This window comes from Coregonus clupeaformis, chromosome 37, assembly GCF_020615455.1.
Source record: "Coregonus clupeaformis isolate EN_2021a chromosome 37, ASM2061545v1, whole genome shotgun sequence".
Lineage (NCBI taxonomy): Eukaryota > Metazoa > Chordata > Actinopteri > Salmoniformes > Salmonidae > Coregonus > Coregonus clupeaformis.
The window spans coordinates 10,994,928-11,012,692 of NC_059228.1; the positions used below are offsets into that span (position 1 = coordinate 10,994,928).

The following is a 17,765-nucleotide window of genomic DNA, read 5'->3' on the forward strand; positions in this document are numbered from 1 at the left end:
ATTCATGCACAGTAAAGGATACAACAGTTAGAATAATAATGTTAGAAAACCGGAGATTCTCTGCAGTTGGCAAACTGAGCTTGGGAGTGAGGCTAATTAACGCTGCGATGTGCTTGCTTTGACGTCATCAGTCACTCTTAAAGGTTAAAGGGACAGGCTTTCTTACAGGTGAATAAAACATAAATGAATATAGAACCGTTGTTTACAATCAACGAAAATATTGTAATTAATGTTGTTGTATTATACTGGAACTAAGGACAACAAACTATAATTCAACGGGTTCAATTAAGAAAAAAAGTTTAAATAGGATTCTGATTGGAGTGACAAAATCCTACAAAACCTATAGGATCCAATCAGATTACTTTTGATTTCCAATAGGAAAAAGAGTAGTCCAATAGGATTCCAATAGGATTCGGATAGAGGTTATACAAAATCCTATAGGACTGCGACAATCTTATAGGATCCAATATGATTACTTTTTATTTCCAATAGGAAAATAGTAGTCCTTAACACCATAAAAGATAGTGGGTGATATTCAAGTAAAGGTCACAGAGATTAAAATATTGATTGTTTCTTTCCCACTTGATTTATTTCCCCCGGTGCGCCACTGTCAACGGTAATTTCAGTCATCCCAACAACAGTTGCACATTTGGATGTGTTGAGTGATTATTGTATATTAACTTAACTAAACAGTCTTTCACTGTATTTAATAGTCCCAATGCATATCTACAGAGGGTTACTAGAGTGTTAGTGAATGCACTGAACACAGTTGATTCACATTTGAATGTGAAATAGGTAGTCTGTAGACTGTCCACTAAGCTCAACTTTATTTGGATAGTCCCAAAGCATATCAACAGATAGTTACTAGAATGACAACCTCATGAAGCTGGTTGAGAGAATGCCAAGAGTGTGCAAAGTTGTCATCAAGGCAAAGGGTGGCTACTTTGAAGAATCTAAAATCTAAAATACATTTTGATTTGTTTAACACTTTTTTGGTTACTATATGATTCCATACCTGTTATTTCATAGTTTTGATGTCTTCACTATTATTTTACAATATAGAAAATAGTACCAAAAAAAATGAGTAGGTGTGTCCAAACTTTTGACTAGTACTGTATATATAAATGTATTAACGATCCCTCAAGATTCTATGACACTTGTCGCTAGAATAGGAATGTAACCTGGCTTAAATTAAAAGTAAATCAATTCATGAATAAATAGCCTAACTTCAGGTATGTTTTTGATTTTTTTTTACATTGAATGGTTGAGAAAGTTACTTATTGAACCACTTTATTGAACTGTTGGTAAACAACAGCTGTCTAACAGCAAGAATACTGTAGTTGTCCATTTGGAAAGCGAGGCAGAATGAAGTTCAGGGGATTTACACTTAATCTAGAGACTGATATGCACAGAATCCCATTCTCTATTTCTCTTCTCTCTTTGTCATGGTTTCTATCCTTACCACAGTCACTCTGAGGGTTCTATTTTCGACTGGCGTTAAGCGCAATTGTCAAACGCACGCTCATTGGCAATTTCGACTTGTTAAAGGCAGCGCTCTGCAATTTTCCGACCCTTGCACCAGGATTGGTATTTTACCGCTGAGGTGGGAGGGGTGGCAATATATGAGGTGTGTCCTTAACAACGTGCACCAAAGTGCCAATTTCGCCATACATGCCATATCAACAGTGAAGGTAATCTAATCTTATTATAACGTTTGGTAGGCCTAATGTCCATGGCTCGGACACGCAATGCAATTTAAGCTATACCGAAATGTGAATGCAATGTGTTCGCTAATATTCCGATGTTGAAGCCAATTACTTTTTTACATATGAAAAACTGGTTATAACTAGGCCTATTGTTATAACTAGGCCTATTATAGGGTTACTGTATGCTATTTAATAAACTAGTAGGCCTATCTTCAACAGATAGCCTATGACAAACATCCATGCTCTCCTGCCTGAGTTTATGACATTGTTACATCAAACACCATAAATACACAGCAACCACATAAAAAACATTGAAGCAGGTTTTCATTGGCCCTCGTTACACCTACAACGTATTTATTCATAGAACGCCTGCCTCTATACGCTAACGCCAGGAGCACGTTCAGCAGGACACAACGTTTTGGAACGTTCAGATAAAAATATGTTATGTAGAACAAACATGCCTCTATGACATGTAGAACAAGGAATCATGCCGGCTCTATTCATGGCATTTCTATCTGAAACGTTCAACAACTTTTGTCAACTGAATGTGGCCCAAGTGTTGCGCCCATAATTCCCGCTGTCAAAATATCTCAAATATTTCTGACACACCCACAACTCAACTGCGTCGAGGAACTCTGGCTGACGCAAGGATATCCCAGCTCTGAGTGTCACAGTGAAATATATACCAACATTTCTTAAAGGCCCAGTGCAGTCAAACACTAGGTTTTCCTGTGTTTTATACATCTTTCCACACTATGATGTTGGAATAATACTGTGAAATTGTGAAAATTATGATAATGTCATTTTAGTGTAAGAGCTATTTGAAAAGACCACCTGAAATGTCAGCCTGTTTTGGTGGGATGGAGTTTTGACCTGCCTGGTGACATTACCAGGCGGTAAATTAGTTAATAGACCAATAAAAAAGAGAGTTCCAAACCTCTCAGCCAATAACAGCTAGTTTTAATAACAGTCCTAGCTAAATTCTTGCTTGTGAAATTGTTCTTCGTTAAGAAGCTATTTTTGTTTATTTTTTACCATTTTAAATGAAAACGATCACATTAAAGTACTTAATATTACCCAAAAATGATTTGCTGTTGAGATAAAAAATAGCTGCATTGGACCTTTAAAGATATACAAACAGTGAAGAGAGACAGGAAAGTAAGGAAGAGAGACGGTTAGCTAGTAGGGCGTGGGCCGGATTCAAACCCACGTCAGCTTTGGCATACATGGGTGCTCTGAAGGCAGCGGCAGTAACCACTAGACCACCCTAGGCCATGGAGATATACTTATCATATCAAACACATGTTTTCTTACTGCTATAATCGAATATTATCGAATCTGAAGCTTTGTAACTGTGTAACGTGGAGACTGCTCCTTCTATGAACTGTAATGTATGTGCTGTACCAAAACCAACAACAGGTAGAGCAACAGCAATGCATCAAAGCTTTATTACACTTTATATCCAGTGGCCAGTTCTGCTCCACTTCACGGCTCTCAACCCTGGCAACTGTGAATGATGCATAGCCCAGTCTTGGCTAAACTTAAAGCTTTTCAATAAAATATAACCTCATATTTCACTGTGAATTATTCATGGTCTCTGTTCATAAGATCCGGGGGTTTGTGGTTCGGGCATGAGCTGCTATTGAAATTCTCTCCATTGTTTGTCTCTTCTCTCCCCCAGATGTTGGTAATCTCCATCTATTAGTGAGTGTCCTGCCCAGCCTTTCACCCATGGTCACAATTCATTTCAACATGTTAATAAACCTCTAGCCAGATTCACAGGCTGAGAAAGAATACAAGCCTTTCACTTAATGCCGGTTCTATTACTGGCCTGCTGAGAGTATTAAATATGGTTGGGCTGATATTCTATTGAAATGTGATATTAATCATGGACTCTGCTGTGCCACGTCCACAGCACAGTGGCAAAGGACCAGGGACTTGGTCTGATTTATTATTATTATCATGATTCTTTATTGCTTTGTGAATGTGGGTTTTTTGATGTGTGTGTGTTGGAGTGGGTTCAGTATGATGGGAAAAGCACAGTGTACACAGCAGTTGGTCAGTGGGGTTTCTTAGTGATTAATGGCTAGTGGGAACATGTGGCAGGTTGACATTTATTGTCATGAATCTTGCCCTGGAGGCAGAACTGAGCGATTTCCACTAGATGGGCCAACTGCAAAGTCTAAATTGTCTATACAGTGCCTTCAGCAAGTATTCATACATTTACATTTTAAATTTTAGTCATTTAGCAGACGCTCTTATTCAGAGTGACTTACAGTTAATGAGTGCATACATTTTTCATACCCTTTGACTTGTTACACATTTAGTTTTGAATTCAACATGGATTAAATTGTTGTTTTTTCTCTACCCATCTACACACAATACCCCATAATGACTAAGTGAAAATATGTTTACAAATAATTTGTAGCATTAAAAAAAATGAAATACAGAAATATCTAATTCACATAAGAATTCGCACCCCTGAGTCAGTACTTTGTAGAAACACCTTTGGCAGCGATTACAGCTGTGAGTCTTTCTGTGTAAGTCTCTAAGAGGTTTCCACACCTGGATTGTGCAACATTTGCCCATTTATTCTTTTCAAAATTCTTCAAACTCTGTCAAATTGGTTGTTGATCATTGGTAGGCAAACAATTTGAGGTCTTTCCATAGATTTTCAAGTAGATTTAAGTCAAAACTGTAACGGCTAATCAGGAACATTCACTGTCTTCTTGGTATGCAACTCCAGTGTAGATTTGGTATTGTGTTTTAGGTTATTGTCCTGCTGAAAGGTGAATTCATCTCTCAGTGTCTGGTGGAAAGAAGACTGAACCAGGTTTTCCTCTAGGATCTTGCCTGTGTTTAGCATCATTCCATTTCTTTTTTATTCTGAAAAACTTCCCAGTCATTAACGATTACAAGCTTGGTACGGTGTTGTATTGGATTTGCCCCAAACATAACACTTTGTATTCAAGACAAAAACTTAATTGCTTTGCCATATTTTTTGCAGTATTACTTTAGTGCCTTGTTGCAAACAGGATGCATGTTTTGGAATATTTTTATTCTGTACAGGCTTCCTTCTTTTCACTCTGTCAATTAGGTTAGTATTGTGGAGTAACTACAATGTTGTTGATCCGCCCTCAACTCTGTAACTGTTGTAGCCCTTTCCTGCAATCAAATGACCAAATTGCCCTCTAGTGGCCTCATGGGTGGAACGTTATTAATATTATTAATATACGTTATTAATTATTCTTTACAAAAACTCTGAAATTCCAGTGTATCTATCTCAAACGATTTTGTTATATTTCAGTCTTCTGTGATGTATATAAAGTGTAATATTGGGGTGCAACCTCAAAATTCAATACATTTCAACGTTATATCTGACATGGTACAGGTGTCTTCTTTTTTTAAGGCCATAACCATGTGTGTGAGGTGTATACTTTTGTTTCAAAGTACATTTGTTCGAAATTCACTGCTCGACTGAGGGACCTTACAGATAATTGTATGTGTTGGGTACAGAGATGAGGTAGTCATTCAAAATTCATGTTAAACACTATTATTGCACACAGAGTGAGTCCATGCAACTTATGTGACTTGTTAAGAACATTTTTGCTCCTGAACTTATTTAGGCTTTCCATAACAAAGGGTTAGAATACTTATTGACTCAAGACATATCAGCTTTTAATTTGTTATTAATTTGTACAAATTTCAAAAGACATAATTCCACTTTGACATTATGGGTTATTATTGTGTGTAGGCCAGTGACAAAAAATCTCAATTTAATCCATTTCAAATTCTGGCTGTAACACAACAAAATGTGTATTAAGTCAAAGGGTATGAATACTTTCTGAAGGCACTGTATTGTAAAAATGCATTAAAAAAATAGCTTTTTGGTCTTTATTTAAGGTTAGCGTTAGGCATTAGGGTTAGGAGTGTGGTTAAGGTTAGGGTTAAGGTTAGTGTTAGGTTTAAAATCAGATTTTATGACTATGTGACAGAGGGGTTGTGTGTTAGTTGGACTTCAGAGATACCTATGCTCTACTGGTTGGTTGGTTGGCTGCAGCCCTTCAAAGAACAGGGTCAGAAATTGAGATTGGTGTCAGTCTATTGTGCAGTGACACACCAAAGCCAGTGCCTCACAACAAGGGTTAGGAATCAGTAATGTAGCCTGTATCCCATGAGTACATAAATAATCAGCTTTGCATTGATAAAGAGATTGCAATCTATTTATATAGTCATTTATATAGCCTCTCCTACCAGACAGTACAAAGCCTTCCAGAAGACCATATCTGAGTTTACTAACTCTAATTATTGCTTCAGCAATATAAACTTTTGAACAATAACCAGTTACATTCAACTCTGAAACCGAGGGGATTCAAGTCATCAACACAAAAGTAATAAATGTCCTTGAAATAAATGTACTTGGAGACAGCTGGTTGTGCCAATACATGACAAAGGAACTCAGGTAACAGTTATGGATTCGAAGTGAGTGGGGGACATGAGCAGCTCAATAGTTATTCCCAAACAGCATGTGTTAGCTTGTTATAGGAGGCCAATGGTGCTTAATGCTGGGCTGCATTCACAGGCCTCTGTCGGGGACAGACATGCTTCACTGATTCAGAGGAGAAACAGAGCACAAATGAGAAAGACCACAGTCATTCTCTCCCTAAAACTCTCCATTAGTCCTCCCTCTTTTGTGAGTCAGTACTGAGACTGCCCAGTGTGCCCAGTGTGCCCAGGAGCACTATTCATTGTTCCCCATCTCTCTCACATGAGCAATTTGTCTGTCTCCTGGCCACCGTACGGAAGAAAGCTCCACTCCGTTATTCTCCACTCATTTTCAAACAAAAAAAAATCCCCAGACCCACACGTCGGCTAAAACACAGAAGCACACACACAACTAAACAAGACATGCTCATACACGCAAGCGAACATGCACACACAGACACAGATACACAGACACACACAAACACACGCATACATGCGCGCACACACACACACACAGCTGTTGCTGAGTGTAGCTTCACTATCTAGCAGTGCCACTAATGAGAGAAAGAGAGAGAGAGCACACTAAGAGCAAAGCCTAACATAGAGCCAGTAGAAAACGAATATAATTTATGTTTAATTCTCAGAACTCCAACCGAAAACACCCAGTCAGTCATGTCCTCTTTCACAGATCTCATCGGCATAACACTAGTTCCTAATTCTGAAAATCACTCTGCTCTCGGTAGCTATGACGCATTGGCTAACACGGCAAACCATGCTCAATCACTTGAGCAAATTTGCTACAGCTAGCACCCTAGTGCAAGCTTGTTTGAATGGCCATACGGTAGCTAGTTTGCCAGCTTGTTGATGAAGTTGTACGGCACCAAAGTTTTGGGACTGTTAGAAAAATCTGCATGTATCTGACTCTAAAAGCTGGCACTGTGCCTCGCTACTTTGTCACATTTGACCAACGCGATAACGTTGCAGAAAGCAGTCAGCTGTGCTGTAGAACTCGGCTCACTACTCATGGCAGAACAGATATAATGAAAACTCATTTGTGCATTAGCTAGAACTTCACCTAGCTAGCTAGCTAGCTAGAGGGAGTATTAAGCATTGAGTGTGTGAACTGGCATTGTTAGCATCCCTGCTTTTCATTTCATATGGATTGATTTGAGACTGGTTCAGACAGCAAGCAGACATTTTCGTGCACATTTCACATTTCATAAATGCTGATTCTACCACCACAAAACACCTTACTTGATATAGAATTAGGTAGCTAAGACTTGCTCACCTTGGTAAACTTTTTTTAATGATAGGACAGTATATTGTAGCCTAACTTCTTTTTAGCTATCACTTGAGTGTTTGCGAACTATCAGACAGATCAGTGCAGACGGCCTTCACGCTTTCTGACATGAGACAATGGCCTAGACTCATCAATATGTCTGTCTGATCAGAATGGGGACAGACACAGATATTAGTTGCTTAATGACTTCTATACTTCTGACCACTTTAGTCTCCTGTGTCCCAAAACAGGATCCTATCATGATCTCACTAGAACTGCTAATGCCAAATCCTCTTCAACAAGTAATGATGACCCACACTTTTAGAGCACTAACATTACCAAAGGGATCAAAGGTCAACTAATAATAGGCTTACAAGTAGAATGTAGAGAGGTCATACATCACAATGAAGATGGACACAAAGAAACTGACCCCTCTAATATAATAATAATATGCCATTTAGCAGACGCTTTTATCCAAAGCGACTTACAATCATGTGTGCATACATTTTTACGTATGGGTGGTCCCGGGGATCGAACCCACTACCCTGGCGTTACAAGCGCCATGCTCTACCAATTGAGTCTAATGGTGACAAATGGAAATAAAAGTAACATTTGAGTGATAGTGGTAGTGGAATGAACATGCATAAAGTTTGGCGAAAAAACGTATGTCTGGATCACTTAGGGACAGAAAATGACTCAGGGGTGAAATGGATAAATGGGTATTTCAGACTGTTACAATTAGGTGTCAGTGTCAGAGAAAGGAAAAGAAAAGCATTTGGGTGAGAGATAAAGAAAAAGAGTAGTTGGAAGACAGTTAGACAGAAGAAGAAAGAGCCTGTGATAAAATGTTCTGATGCAATCTAGGTATCCTATTTAAAATAATTATGTGACTAGATGCAGTATTGTGTAAAACACTTTATTTGATTAGATGCTCTCTCGTCTGCCTAGAACTGTGCCCTAACATGTAGCATGGGATTTCATTTGCCAAATAATCAATATTCACTTAACAGTCTCTTAAGTATGGGCCCCAGGCATCATCCGTTGTGACTGACTACAACACAGCAGCCATAGCAGTGCTTTACCCCCCCCTTTTGGCAGCTTTCACAACTGAATGTCACAACAGAATCATATTATATAATAGTCACCAGCTGAGGGTCTGCTGACTTGTGAGGCTACTCTGAGCCTGACAGGGCTTGTTATGTCGGGTTGCAGTTCAGATGGTGCTGCGTTACAAGATGCAAAAGGATGAAAAATGTATGCACTCACTAACTGTAAGTCGCTCTGGATAAGAGTGTCTGCTAAATGACTCAAATGTAAATGTAAAATGTGAAAGTTATTTAACTGGTTCTGCTCTCAAAATCCATGCGTTATAGCCGATCACAACCGACCAGAATCACCTCTCAGAGTAGAAGCTTTTTGAAGTTGATTTGACAGTGTGGCAGACTGGCTGTTACCACCTCAGTGTCCAATCAGTTATTATTGGTTAATCAGTGCCAATCAGTTATTATTGGTTAATCAGTGCCAATCAGTTATTAGTCCTAGTACCTTTTTTTCATCAAACATTCTTACAAGACTGCAGATACCAGGCATCTACAATGCTTTGTTCAGTTTCTTGGATCTGTTGTATATGACACCTAGTGTGGCTGTTTCTGTTGGGGTTTGTTGTTGAATGACTGAGACATTAACAGTACTTGAGATACAGCAACATGTGCCAAAGGAATGACTTCATTGCTAACTTACGTGACCTCTGCCTTGGAATGAATTGGATAACTGCGATACACTTTGATCACAGGTACGTCCTAAATGTTAATAGGTAATCAAGCACATTCCTACATTCCGTGTAGTGGGTTGATGAAGAAGAGATTGAAAGGCAGAAAGGTCACGGTTGTAATGACGCATGTACAAATGTACAGTCGCTAGTTCATACTGCATTCTGAAGAGAAAGGCCTTTACCTGACTTTACCTGAGGAAGAGGATGGCCCAGCAGGGACCTACAGCAGCTCTGGAGGACGAGCTCAGCTGTCCCATCTGCTTTGAATTCTTCCAGGACCCCGTGAGTCTGAAGTGCCAACACAGCTTCTGCCGCAGCTGCCTGGAAACACCAACATGGATACAACAAAAGCAGTGCGAATGCCCTGTCTGCAGGCGAAGGCATTCCATGGACGATTTACAGCCCTCCATGTCCAACATGAATCTGAGGAACATAGTGGAGGCCTACCTGCAGAGAGAGGAGAAGGAGGGGAGTGAGGGGAGAGCAGTGGGTCTTGTGGTGTGTGCCACACATAACAAGAAGCTCAGGTTTTTTTGTGAGGAGTGTGAGAAACTTGTTTGTGCTGTGTGTGTGGAGACCGAGCTGCATGCCAAGCATAAATACCTGTCAGTGAAGGAGGAAGCGCAATGGCGTAAGGTACTGTGCTAGCAGGAATACACATCTACTTGCAGTCTTTTCCCCTTACTAACTGAGTTCCCTTTGGAACTCAATATACTGTAAACACAGAATAGTTGAGAAACTCATTTTATTTCCTTCCTTTTTTCTACTGTAACCCCTCCTTATCTCTCCACCACTATTTTCTTTTCTGTTATCTACCTAGAGGGAACTCACTTCATTGCTCTACAACCTTCCTGAGAAACTGGAACTGGACATAAAACAAGCAAGAGCCTCAAGAGAGCATGCAGCACAATACATCAAGGTATGTCACTAGCTAAATAACACAATATTACAAAGATAATCCAAAGATATTACACAGATACTACATAGGTACATGTCTATCTTATTGTACTGTTCCCTCTGCCAGACCCAGGCCCAGACCACAGCAGGACATATCAAGAGTGATGTTAACCTCACTAGCGACATTAACTCCCTCTCTGAGAGAATCTCAGACATACAGAACAGGATGAAAACAGATGATGTCTCATTCCTGCAGGTTCATCTCACATATTTTAACAACACTCTATATTCATGGTACAACTGTTAGATGTACTGAGGCATTCTCAAACAATGATGTTATTTTTTAAAACTGAGATCCACGTGTGTTCTTGTTTCAGATATACAAGGACTTGAAAGACAGGTATGCAACATTACAATGATCATCATAAGTCAAATATTTGATCAGTCTCCAACATTATTGACACAAACTGTCTGTACTGTATGTCATTTCAGTACACTGCAGGATCCAGAGCCTTTATCAGGGACACTGATAGACGTGGCCCAACACCTGGGGAACCCGAGGTTCAAGGTCTGGGAGAAAATGCAGAAAATGGTGCAATACAGTGAGTACACAGATTTTATAAGCAACAGGCCACATATTTGAGGTTCATTATTGACTTGCTTCCATGACGCAGCACAATGATCAGTTTCTAAACATTACAGTCCAATATCCAGGCTCCAGTCTCTACGCACTCTTCCATAGCCTTGAATCCTGAGTGAAGCAACAACAAAATGTAACTTTTCTGAGCCAATCTGATTCCTCACAAAAACCTGATTAATGTTCTGATTTCTGACTGATTATTGACAAAAAGCTGACTCAAGTTCAGATTCCTGACTGACCAGTGGTGTAAAGTACTTAAGTAAAAATACTTTAAAGTATAACTTAAGTCGTTTTTTTGGGGTATCTGTAGTTTACTATTTATATTTTTGACAACTTTTACTTCACTACATTCCTAAAGAAAATAATGTACTTTTTACTCCATACATTTTCCCTGACAACCAAAAGTACTCGTTACATTTGGAATGCTTAGCAGTACAGGAAAATGGTCCAATTCACACACTAATCAAGAGCACATCCCTGGTCATCCCTACTGCGGACTCACTAAACACAAATGCTGGAGTGTTGGAGTGTGCCCCTGGCTATCCGTAAATTAAAAGAAACAAGAAAATTGTGCCGTCTGGTTGGCTTAATATAAGGAATTTGCAATGATTTACATTTTTACTTTTGATACTTAAGTATATTTTAGCAAATACATTTACTTTTGATACTTAAGTATATTTAAAACCAAATACTTCTAGACTTTTACTGAAGTAGTATTTTACTGGGTGACTTTCACTTTTAACAGAGCCATTTTCTATTAAGGTATCTTTACTTTTACTCAAGTATGTCAATTGGGTACTTTTACCACCACTATGACGGACTCATTGACAAACTGCTCAGTCATGTTATGATTGCTGAAATACAAACTGCTGACTCATGTTCTGATTGCCAAAAAATGAACTGCTGACCAATGTTCTGATTTCTGACCCAGTGACAAACTGCTGACTCATGTTCTGTTCATACAGCCAGCAATACATTGCACTAATTTCCATGTATCTAACCCGGTGGCCATCTAACTTGACCACTCCTTCTGTCCCAGCCCATGTGACTCTGGATGTGAATTCAGCCCACGCTGATCTACTGATCTCTGGGGTCCTCCTGGAGGTGAGTGACAGATGGGTGTCCCAGCCTGTGCCTGATAACGCTGAGCGATTTGAAAGCTCAGTGAGCGTGCTAGGCTCTGTGGGTTTCTGCTCAGGCATTCACAGCTGGGAGGTGGAGGTGGGGCCTAAGAAGGCCTGGACTCTGGGTGTGGCTAAAGATAATGTAGCCCGGAAGGGCAATGTGATGGTCAGCACAGAGGTCGGGATCTGGGCGATGGGGTTGTGGAACGGGGAGCAGTATAGTGCTGGAACTGCCCCCCTGGGTACCCCTTTGGTTCTGAAGAGGAAGCCTAAGAGGATCATGGTCAAGCTGGACTATGAGAAAGGAGAGCTCTCTTTCCATGACTCCAGTGACATGTCACTCATCTATATGTTCGAACACAGGTTCACAGAGAGACTGTTCCCCTACTTCTTTCCCTGTCTGAACTCTGATGGCACTAACCCTGGAGTGCTGAGGATCTGCCCTGAGAAGGTGTCTGTGACTGTGACACCTGTTCACTAAGGATATAATCTGGTGATTCTAATTTATGATCACATACTGAAGCATCTGTATTGGTAAAGTCTGTCACAGTGACTCCTGTGTATTGATTTTTTCTGTCTATTGTTTTGTCTATTGAGGTGAATATCCTGAACTCCAGTGATGACAGTGATGTCTGTGAAACCAATGTGTATTTCGGAACTGTTAATTAATTTATTGAGAGCAAGTGTCATAATTGAATTCCCTACTTCTTGGTGTCATGTTCAATAAAAGTACATATTTTGTTTACTTTGATTCCATGCCTCAGTCTTTAAGTGAAGCAAGTCAACACCCAAACACTGGACAAGTTTGTCAGCATTCCAGACAGCGTCATCAGTCCCTAGCCCAGCCACCTTACGGTAGGTACACCAGCTCAGAACAAGCACACATCTCTCCGTCATGGCTGCCACCTGGACCCTGGAGGACGACATGTCCTGCCCTGTGTGCTGCGATGTTTTCACTGACCCTGTGGTGCTGGGCTGCAGCCACAGCTTCTGCAGGAGCTGCCTGGACAACTTCTGGAACACTCAGGTCATCAAAAAGTGCCCCGTCTGCCGCCACCATTCCCTAACCGCCACTCCACCCAGTAACCTGGCTCTGAGGAACATCGTGGAGGCCTTTGTGAGGGAGAGGAGCCACAGTACCGCCAAGCAGGAGGAGACGAGAGAGGGGGAGAAGGAGAGCCAAGGAAGGAGGGAGTCAGGAGGGAGGAGTGGGTTGGTACAGGATGGGGATGAAAGGTGCAGTCTCCACGGGAAGAGGTTGTTGTTGTTCTGTGTGGAGGACCAGGAGGCTCTGTGTGCGGTGTGTCAGACCTCCAGGAGACACAGGAGCCACCAGCTCTGCCCTGTGGACGAGGCTGCTCAGGAACTCAAGGTATGGCTAGAACTGTATGTCATTTCAGGGCCAGTGACTGTATGTCACTTCGCTAGGCTGGTCTGGTAGTGTTACAGTAATTAGTCTGTTTACTGTTTTACTGTAGTGTTCCAATTACTGTGACTGTAAGTCATTTATGCTAGACAGATGAGCCCGTGTGGCTCAGTTCGTAGAGCACGGTGCTGACAACGCCAGGGTTGTGGGTTTGATTCCCATGGAGGACAAGTATGAAAATACATGCACACACTACTGTAAGTCACTCTGGATAATAGCGTCTGCTAAATTACATAAATGTTATGTAAAATTCCACCTTATTGGGATTATTCAGTCCACTGAAACTATAGTTCTGTTTGCTTAGTTTTGTTATTTGGCAATATGTTGTTCTTTTTCGTTTTCTTATCTGTGCATTAGATGAGCTCATGAGTTCAGCAGGAATGTCGGCTTTGCAGTTTCTGAGAATCATTCAACGCGGTTTCGTCATGGGCAGAACAAATATTTATACACTACCAGTCAAATGTTTTGGAACACCTACTAATTCAAGGGTTTTTCTTTATCAAAACTATGAAATGACACATATGGAATCATGTAGTAACCAAAAAAGTGTTAAACAAATCAAAATATATTTTATATTTGATATTCTTCAAATACCCACCCTTTGCCTTGACAGCTTTGCACACTCTTGGCATTCTCTCAACCAGCTTCACGAGGAAGTCACCTGGAATGCATTTCAATGAACAGGTGTGCCTTCTTAAAAGTTAATATGTGGAATTTATTTCCTTCTTAATGCGTTTGAGCCAATCAGTTGTGTTGTGACAAGGTAGGGGGGGTATACAGAAGATATTCCTATTTGGTAAAAGACCAAGTCCATATTATGGCAAGAACAGCTCAAATAGGCAAAGAGAAATGACAGTCCACATCATTACTTTAAGACATGAAGGTCAGCCAATACGGAACATTTCAAGAACTTTTACAGTTTCTTCAAGTGCAGTCGCAGAAACCATCAAGCGCTATGATGAAACTGGCTCTCATGAGGACCACCACAGGAAAGGAAGACCCAGAGTTACCTCTGCTGCAGAGGATAAATTCATTAGAGTTACAAGCCTCAGTAATTGCAGCCCAAATAAATGCTTCACAGAGTTTAAGTAACAGACACATCTCAACATCAACTGTTCAGAGGAGACTGTGTGAATCAGGCCTTCATGGTCGAATTGCTGCAAAGAAACCACTACTAAAGGTCACCAATAATAAGAATAAAAAATAAATAAATTGGTCATTTAGCAGACGCTCTTATCCAGAGCGACTTACAGGAGCAATTAGGGTTAAGTGCCTTGCTCAAGGGCACATCGACAGATTTTTCACCTAGTCGGCTTGGGGATTAGAACCAGCGACCTTTCGGTTACTGGTACAACGCTCTTAACCACTAAGCTACCTGCCGCAAGAGACTTGCTTGGGCCAAGAGACACGAGCAATGGACATTAGACCGGTGGAAATGTGTCCTTTGGTCTGGAGTCCAAATATGAGATTTTTGGTTCCAACCACCGTGTCTTTGTGAGACGCGGTGTGGGTGAACGGATGATCTCCGCACGTGTATTTCCCACCTTAAAGCATGGAGGAGGAGGTGTTATGGTGCTTTGCTGGTGACACTGTCTGTGATTTATTTAGAATTCAAGGTACACTTAACCAGCATGGCTACCACAGTATTCTGCGGTGATACACCATCCCATCTGGTTTGGGCTTAGTGGGACTGTCATTTGTTTTTCAACAGGACATTGACCCAACACACCTCCAGGCTGTGTAAGGGCTATCTATTTTACCAAGAAGGAGAGTGATGGAGTGCTGCATCAGATGACCTGGCTTCCACAATCCCCCGACCTCAACCAAATTGAGATGGTTTGGGATGAGTCAGACCGCAGAGTGAAGGAAATGCAGCTATCAAGTGCTCATCATATGTGAGAACTCCTTCAAGACTGTTGGAAAAGCATTCCAGGTGAAGCTGGTTGAGAGAATGCCAAGAGTGTGCAAAGCTGTCATCAAGGCAAAGGGTGGATATTTGAAGAATCTGAAATATAACATATTTTAATTTGTTTAACACTTTTTGGTTACTACATGATTCCATATGTGTTATTTCATAGTTTTGATGTCTTCACTATTATTCTACAATGTAGAAAATAATTATGTCTGTCTAATAGCACACAGACGCCTCAATTCCTGAAACTGTTTGTGGCCTAAACTCCTTGACTCCTCTCGTCCTATCTCATCACCTCCTTCTCAAAACCCATTGGAGGAGAAGGTCAGAGTGGCGGGACCTCTGACTTTCTCATCCAGTGGGTTTTGAGAAGGAAGTGAGGAGAGAGGACATGAGGAGTCAAGGAAATGCAATTGATATTTCCCTCTGGTATGTGGCCAGGAGGAAGTGAAAGCATATATCATCCCTCTGAGGAGGAAGTTGGAGACATTCCAAAAGTTAAAGGAGGAATGCATCAAAACAGCAGAACACATCAAGGTAAGTACCATGGAACAAACAATTATAAGGAGAAATAAAGTTTACTTTATTGTCAACAATTTGGCCTCCTAGCCTTTTTTAACAGTTTTGCGCCATGAAACCATTTCCATATTATATCAGACAGCATGAGAGCTCACCCACTGACCCTTTGACCTGTCGACCCCTAGAGCCAGGCCAAGCAAACAGAAAGGAAGATAAGAGATGAATTTGAGGAGCTGCATCACTTTCTGAATCTGGAGGAAGTTGTTCGGCTGTCTGCCCTCTCTGAGGAGGTGGAGATGAAGACAGTTATAATGGCAGAGAAGATTGAACACCTGGCCAAGAAGATGACCTCCCTGACCAGCAACATCAGAGAGATAGAACAGGATATAGAGGCCAACGATCTTCCATTTGTCCAGGTCAGAGACACTTACTTTTAGCATACACATTCTAAAATACATTTGATTTCCTAATTTGGTCATTTTATCTCACACTATGTTCTTTCCCCAGGCTTACAAGAACAACAAAGCAAGGTACAGTACTACTTTTTCAAACACATTCTGCCTGCTTTTAGGTTATAGTCCTTTACTACAACAGCCACTCTATCTGTATTTTTGCTTCAGGGCCAACTGTACATTGCAGGATCCAGAACCTGTATTAGGGGCATTGATAGACGTGGCCCAACACCTGGGCAACCTGAGGTTCAAGATCTGGGAGAATATGCAGGAGAAGGTGCAATACAGTGAGTACTAGACCAGAGCAAATTAATGGTTATCAGATCACTAGATGCTCAGAGAACCATACTTTAAAATATAAATTGTTATATAGCGTTGTAGTCATACCTGATTGTGTTTCCCCCCAGCCCCAGTGACTCTGGACCCCAACACTGCGGCCCCATGGCTCTCTCTCTCAGACGACCTGACCAGTGTGTGCGTCAGTGGAGAGAAGCCTCACGTCCCCAACAACCCAGAGCGCTGTGACACATGTGTTTGCGTGCTGGGGGCCGACCCCTTCAGCTCCGGCAGTCACTGTTGGGAGGTGGAGGTGGCGGGCAAGACCAGATGGGACCTGGGGGTCCTAAGACAGAGTGTGCGTAGGAAGGGGGTCCTGAGTGTGAACCCTGCCCATGGGTTCTGGGCACTGTCCCTGAGGGACGGCGGCCAGTACAGCGCCTGCACCATGCCCTGGACCCGTCTCACACTGAAGAGGAGGCCCAGGAGGGTCAGAGTGTGTCTGGATTATGACGCGGGAGAGGTGACTTTCTATGACCCCACTGACATGTCACTCATCTATACATTCAGGGACAAGTTTAAAGAGCCATTGTTGCCCTACTTCTGTCCCTGTGTGAGTGACAGCGGCCGCAACGCTGAGCCACTAAAGATATGCCCTGCCAAAGTGTCATTGGTTCATGATGTTGGTGATAAGGTTTTGTAGATTACAATATGTATTTTTTAGACGAGACATTGCTAATGCATCCAAATGTCTCACAATCTATTATTAACACAATGGATGTATATTTTCTATATATATATGGATGTTTTTTTTTATATATATATGTGAATGGAACAATTCTTATCCTATATAATATCATATGTAATATTTTCTTGATTTGTGTCAAATGATAACAGAAATTAAACAGAAAAGGTGATCATTACTCAGCATTTGTGTTAATATTCTGTAAGACTGGTTCTAAATGCTTATGAATTATCGTGCTTATAAATGCTTATAAATGTGTCAACATTTTACAATTAAAAACGTTTATGTTTATGAATAGCATGATTTATTCATGATTTATTAATAGTTTATTCATGAACGTTATTAATAAAGTGTTTCTTGTCAACAATGAGCTTGGTCAGCCAACAGAGGTAAAGTCTTATTTGAGTGCTCCAAGCCTCCAACTGATAATGTGACAGTCATGTGATGACATACCCTTTCCTTACATGGAACACATTTTAGACACCATTCTTTAATGCTGAAATCCACCTCCCTTATCCAATCCTTGGCAAACA

At 40.9% G+C, this 17,765-nt stretch overlaps 2 protein-coding genes across 4 annotated transcripts; both read left to right on the plus strand.

Moving 5' to 3' along the window:
- Positions 1–9,445: 9,445 nt before the first annotated feature.
- On the plus strand, positions 9,446–12,383 carry LOC121553284 (E3 ubiquitin-protein ligase TRIM21-like). The gene is made up of 6 exons (XM_041866309.2): positions 9,446–9,877; positions 10,062–10,160; positions 10,266–10,394; positions 10,516–10,538; positions 10,631–10,740; positions 11,818–12,383. Exons 1-6 carry the CDS (start codon positions 9,446–9,448, stop codon positions 12,381–12,383), a joined length of 1,359 nt encoding a protein of 452 aa, XP_041722243.2.
- On the plus strand, positions 12,075–17,532 carry LOC121553729 (E3 ubiquitin-protein ligase TRIM35). Of its 3 annotated transcripts, none has more exons than XM_041867076.2 (7): positions 12,075–12,436; positions 12,667–13,274; positions 15,682–15,777; positions 15,945–16,175; positions 16,267–16,289; positions 16,380–16,498; positions 16,619–17,532. In XM_041867076.2, the coding sequence occupies exons 2-7, from the start codon at positions 12,798–12,800 to the stop codon at positions 17,188–17,190; spliced, it is 1,518 nt and encodes a 505-aa protein (XP_041723010.1). In that variant the 5' UTR covers positions 12,075–12,436; positions 12,667–12,797; the 3' UTR covers positions 17,191–17,532. The 3 variants fall into 3 exon arrangements, with proteins under 3 accessions (XP_041723010.1, XP_041723009.1, XP_041723008.1); XM_041867075.2 differs by having other exon boundaries at positions 12,075–12,395; XM_041867074.2 differs by having other exon boundaries at positions 12,075–13,274.
- The last annotated feature ends 233 nt before the right edge of the window (positions 17,533–17,765 follow it).

Excerpts from the sequence above, each read along its gene's own strand:
- LOC121553284 (XM_041866309.2), top strand. The coding sequence starts at position 9,446 with ATGGCCCAGCAGGGACCTACAGCAGCTCTGGAGGACGAGCTCAGCTGT. Across the intron at positions 10,539-10,630 it reads TACAAGGACTTGAAAGACAG|TACACTGCAGGATCCAGAGC; the intron begins GTATGCAACATT and ends ATGTCATTTCAG. Across the intron at positions 10,741-11,817 it reads GCAGAAAATGGTGCAATACA|CCCATGTGACTCTGGATGTG; the intron begins GTGAGTACACAG and ends CTTCTGTCCCAG.
- LOC121553729 (XM_041867074.2), top strand. The coding sequence starts at position 12,798 with ATGGCTGCCACCTGGACCCTGGAGGACGACATGTCCTGCCCTGTGTGC. Across the intron at positions 13,275-15,681 it reads AGGCTGCTCAGGAACTCAAG|GAGGAAGTGAAAGCATATAT; the intron begins GTATGGCTAGAA and ends GTATGTGGCCAG. Across the intron at positions 15,778-15,944 it reads AAACAGCAGAACACATCAAG|AGCCAGGCCAAGCAAACAGA; the intron begins GTAAGTACCATG and ends GTCGACCCCTAG.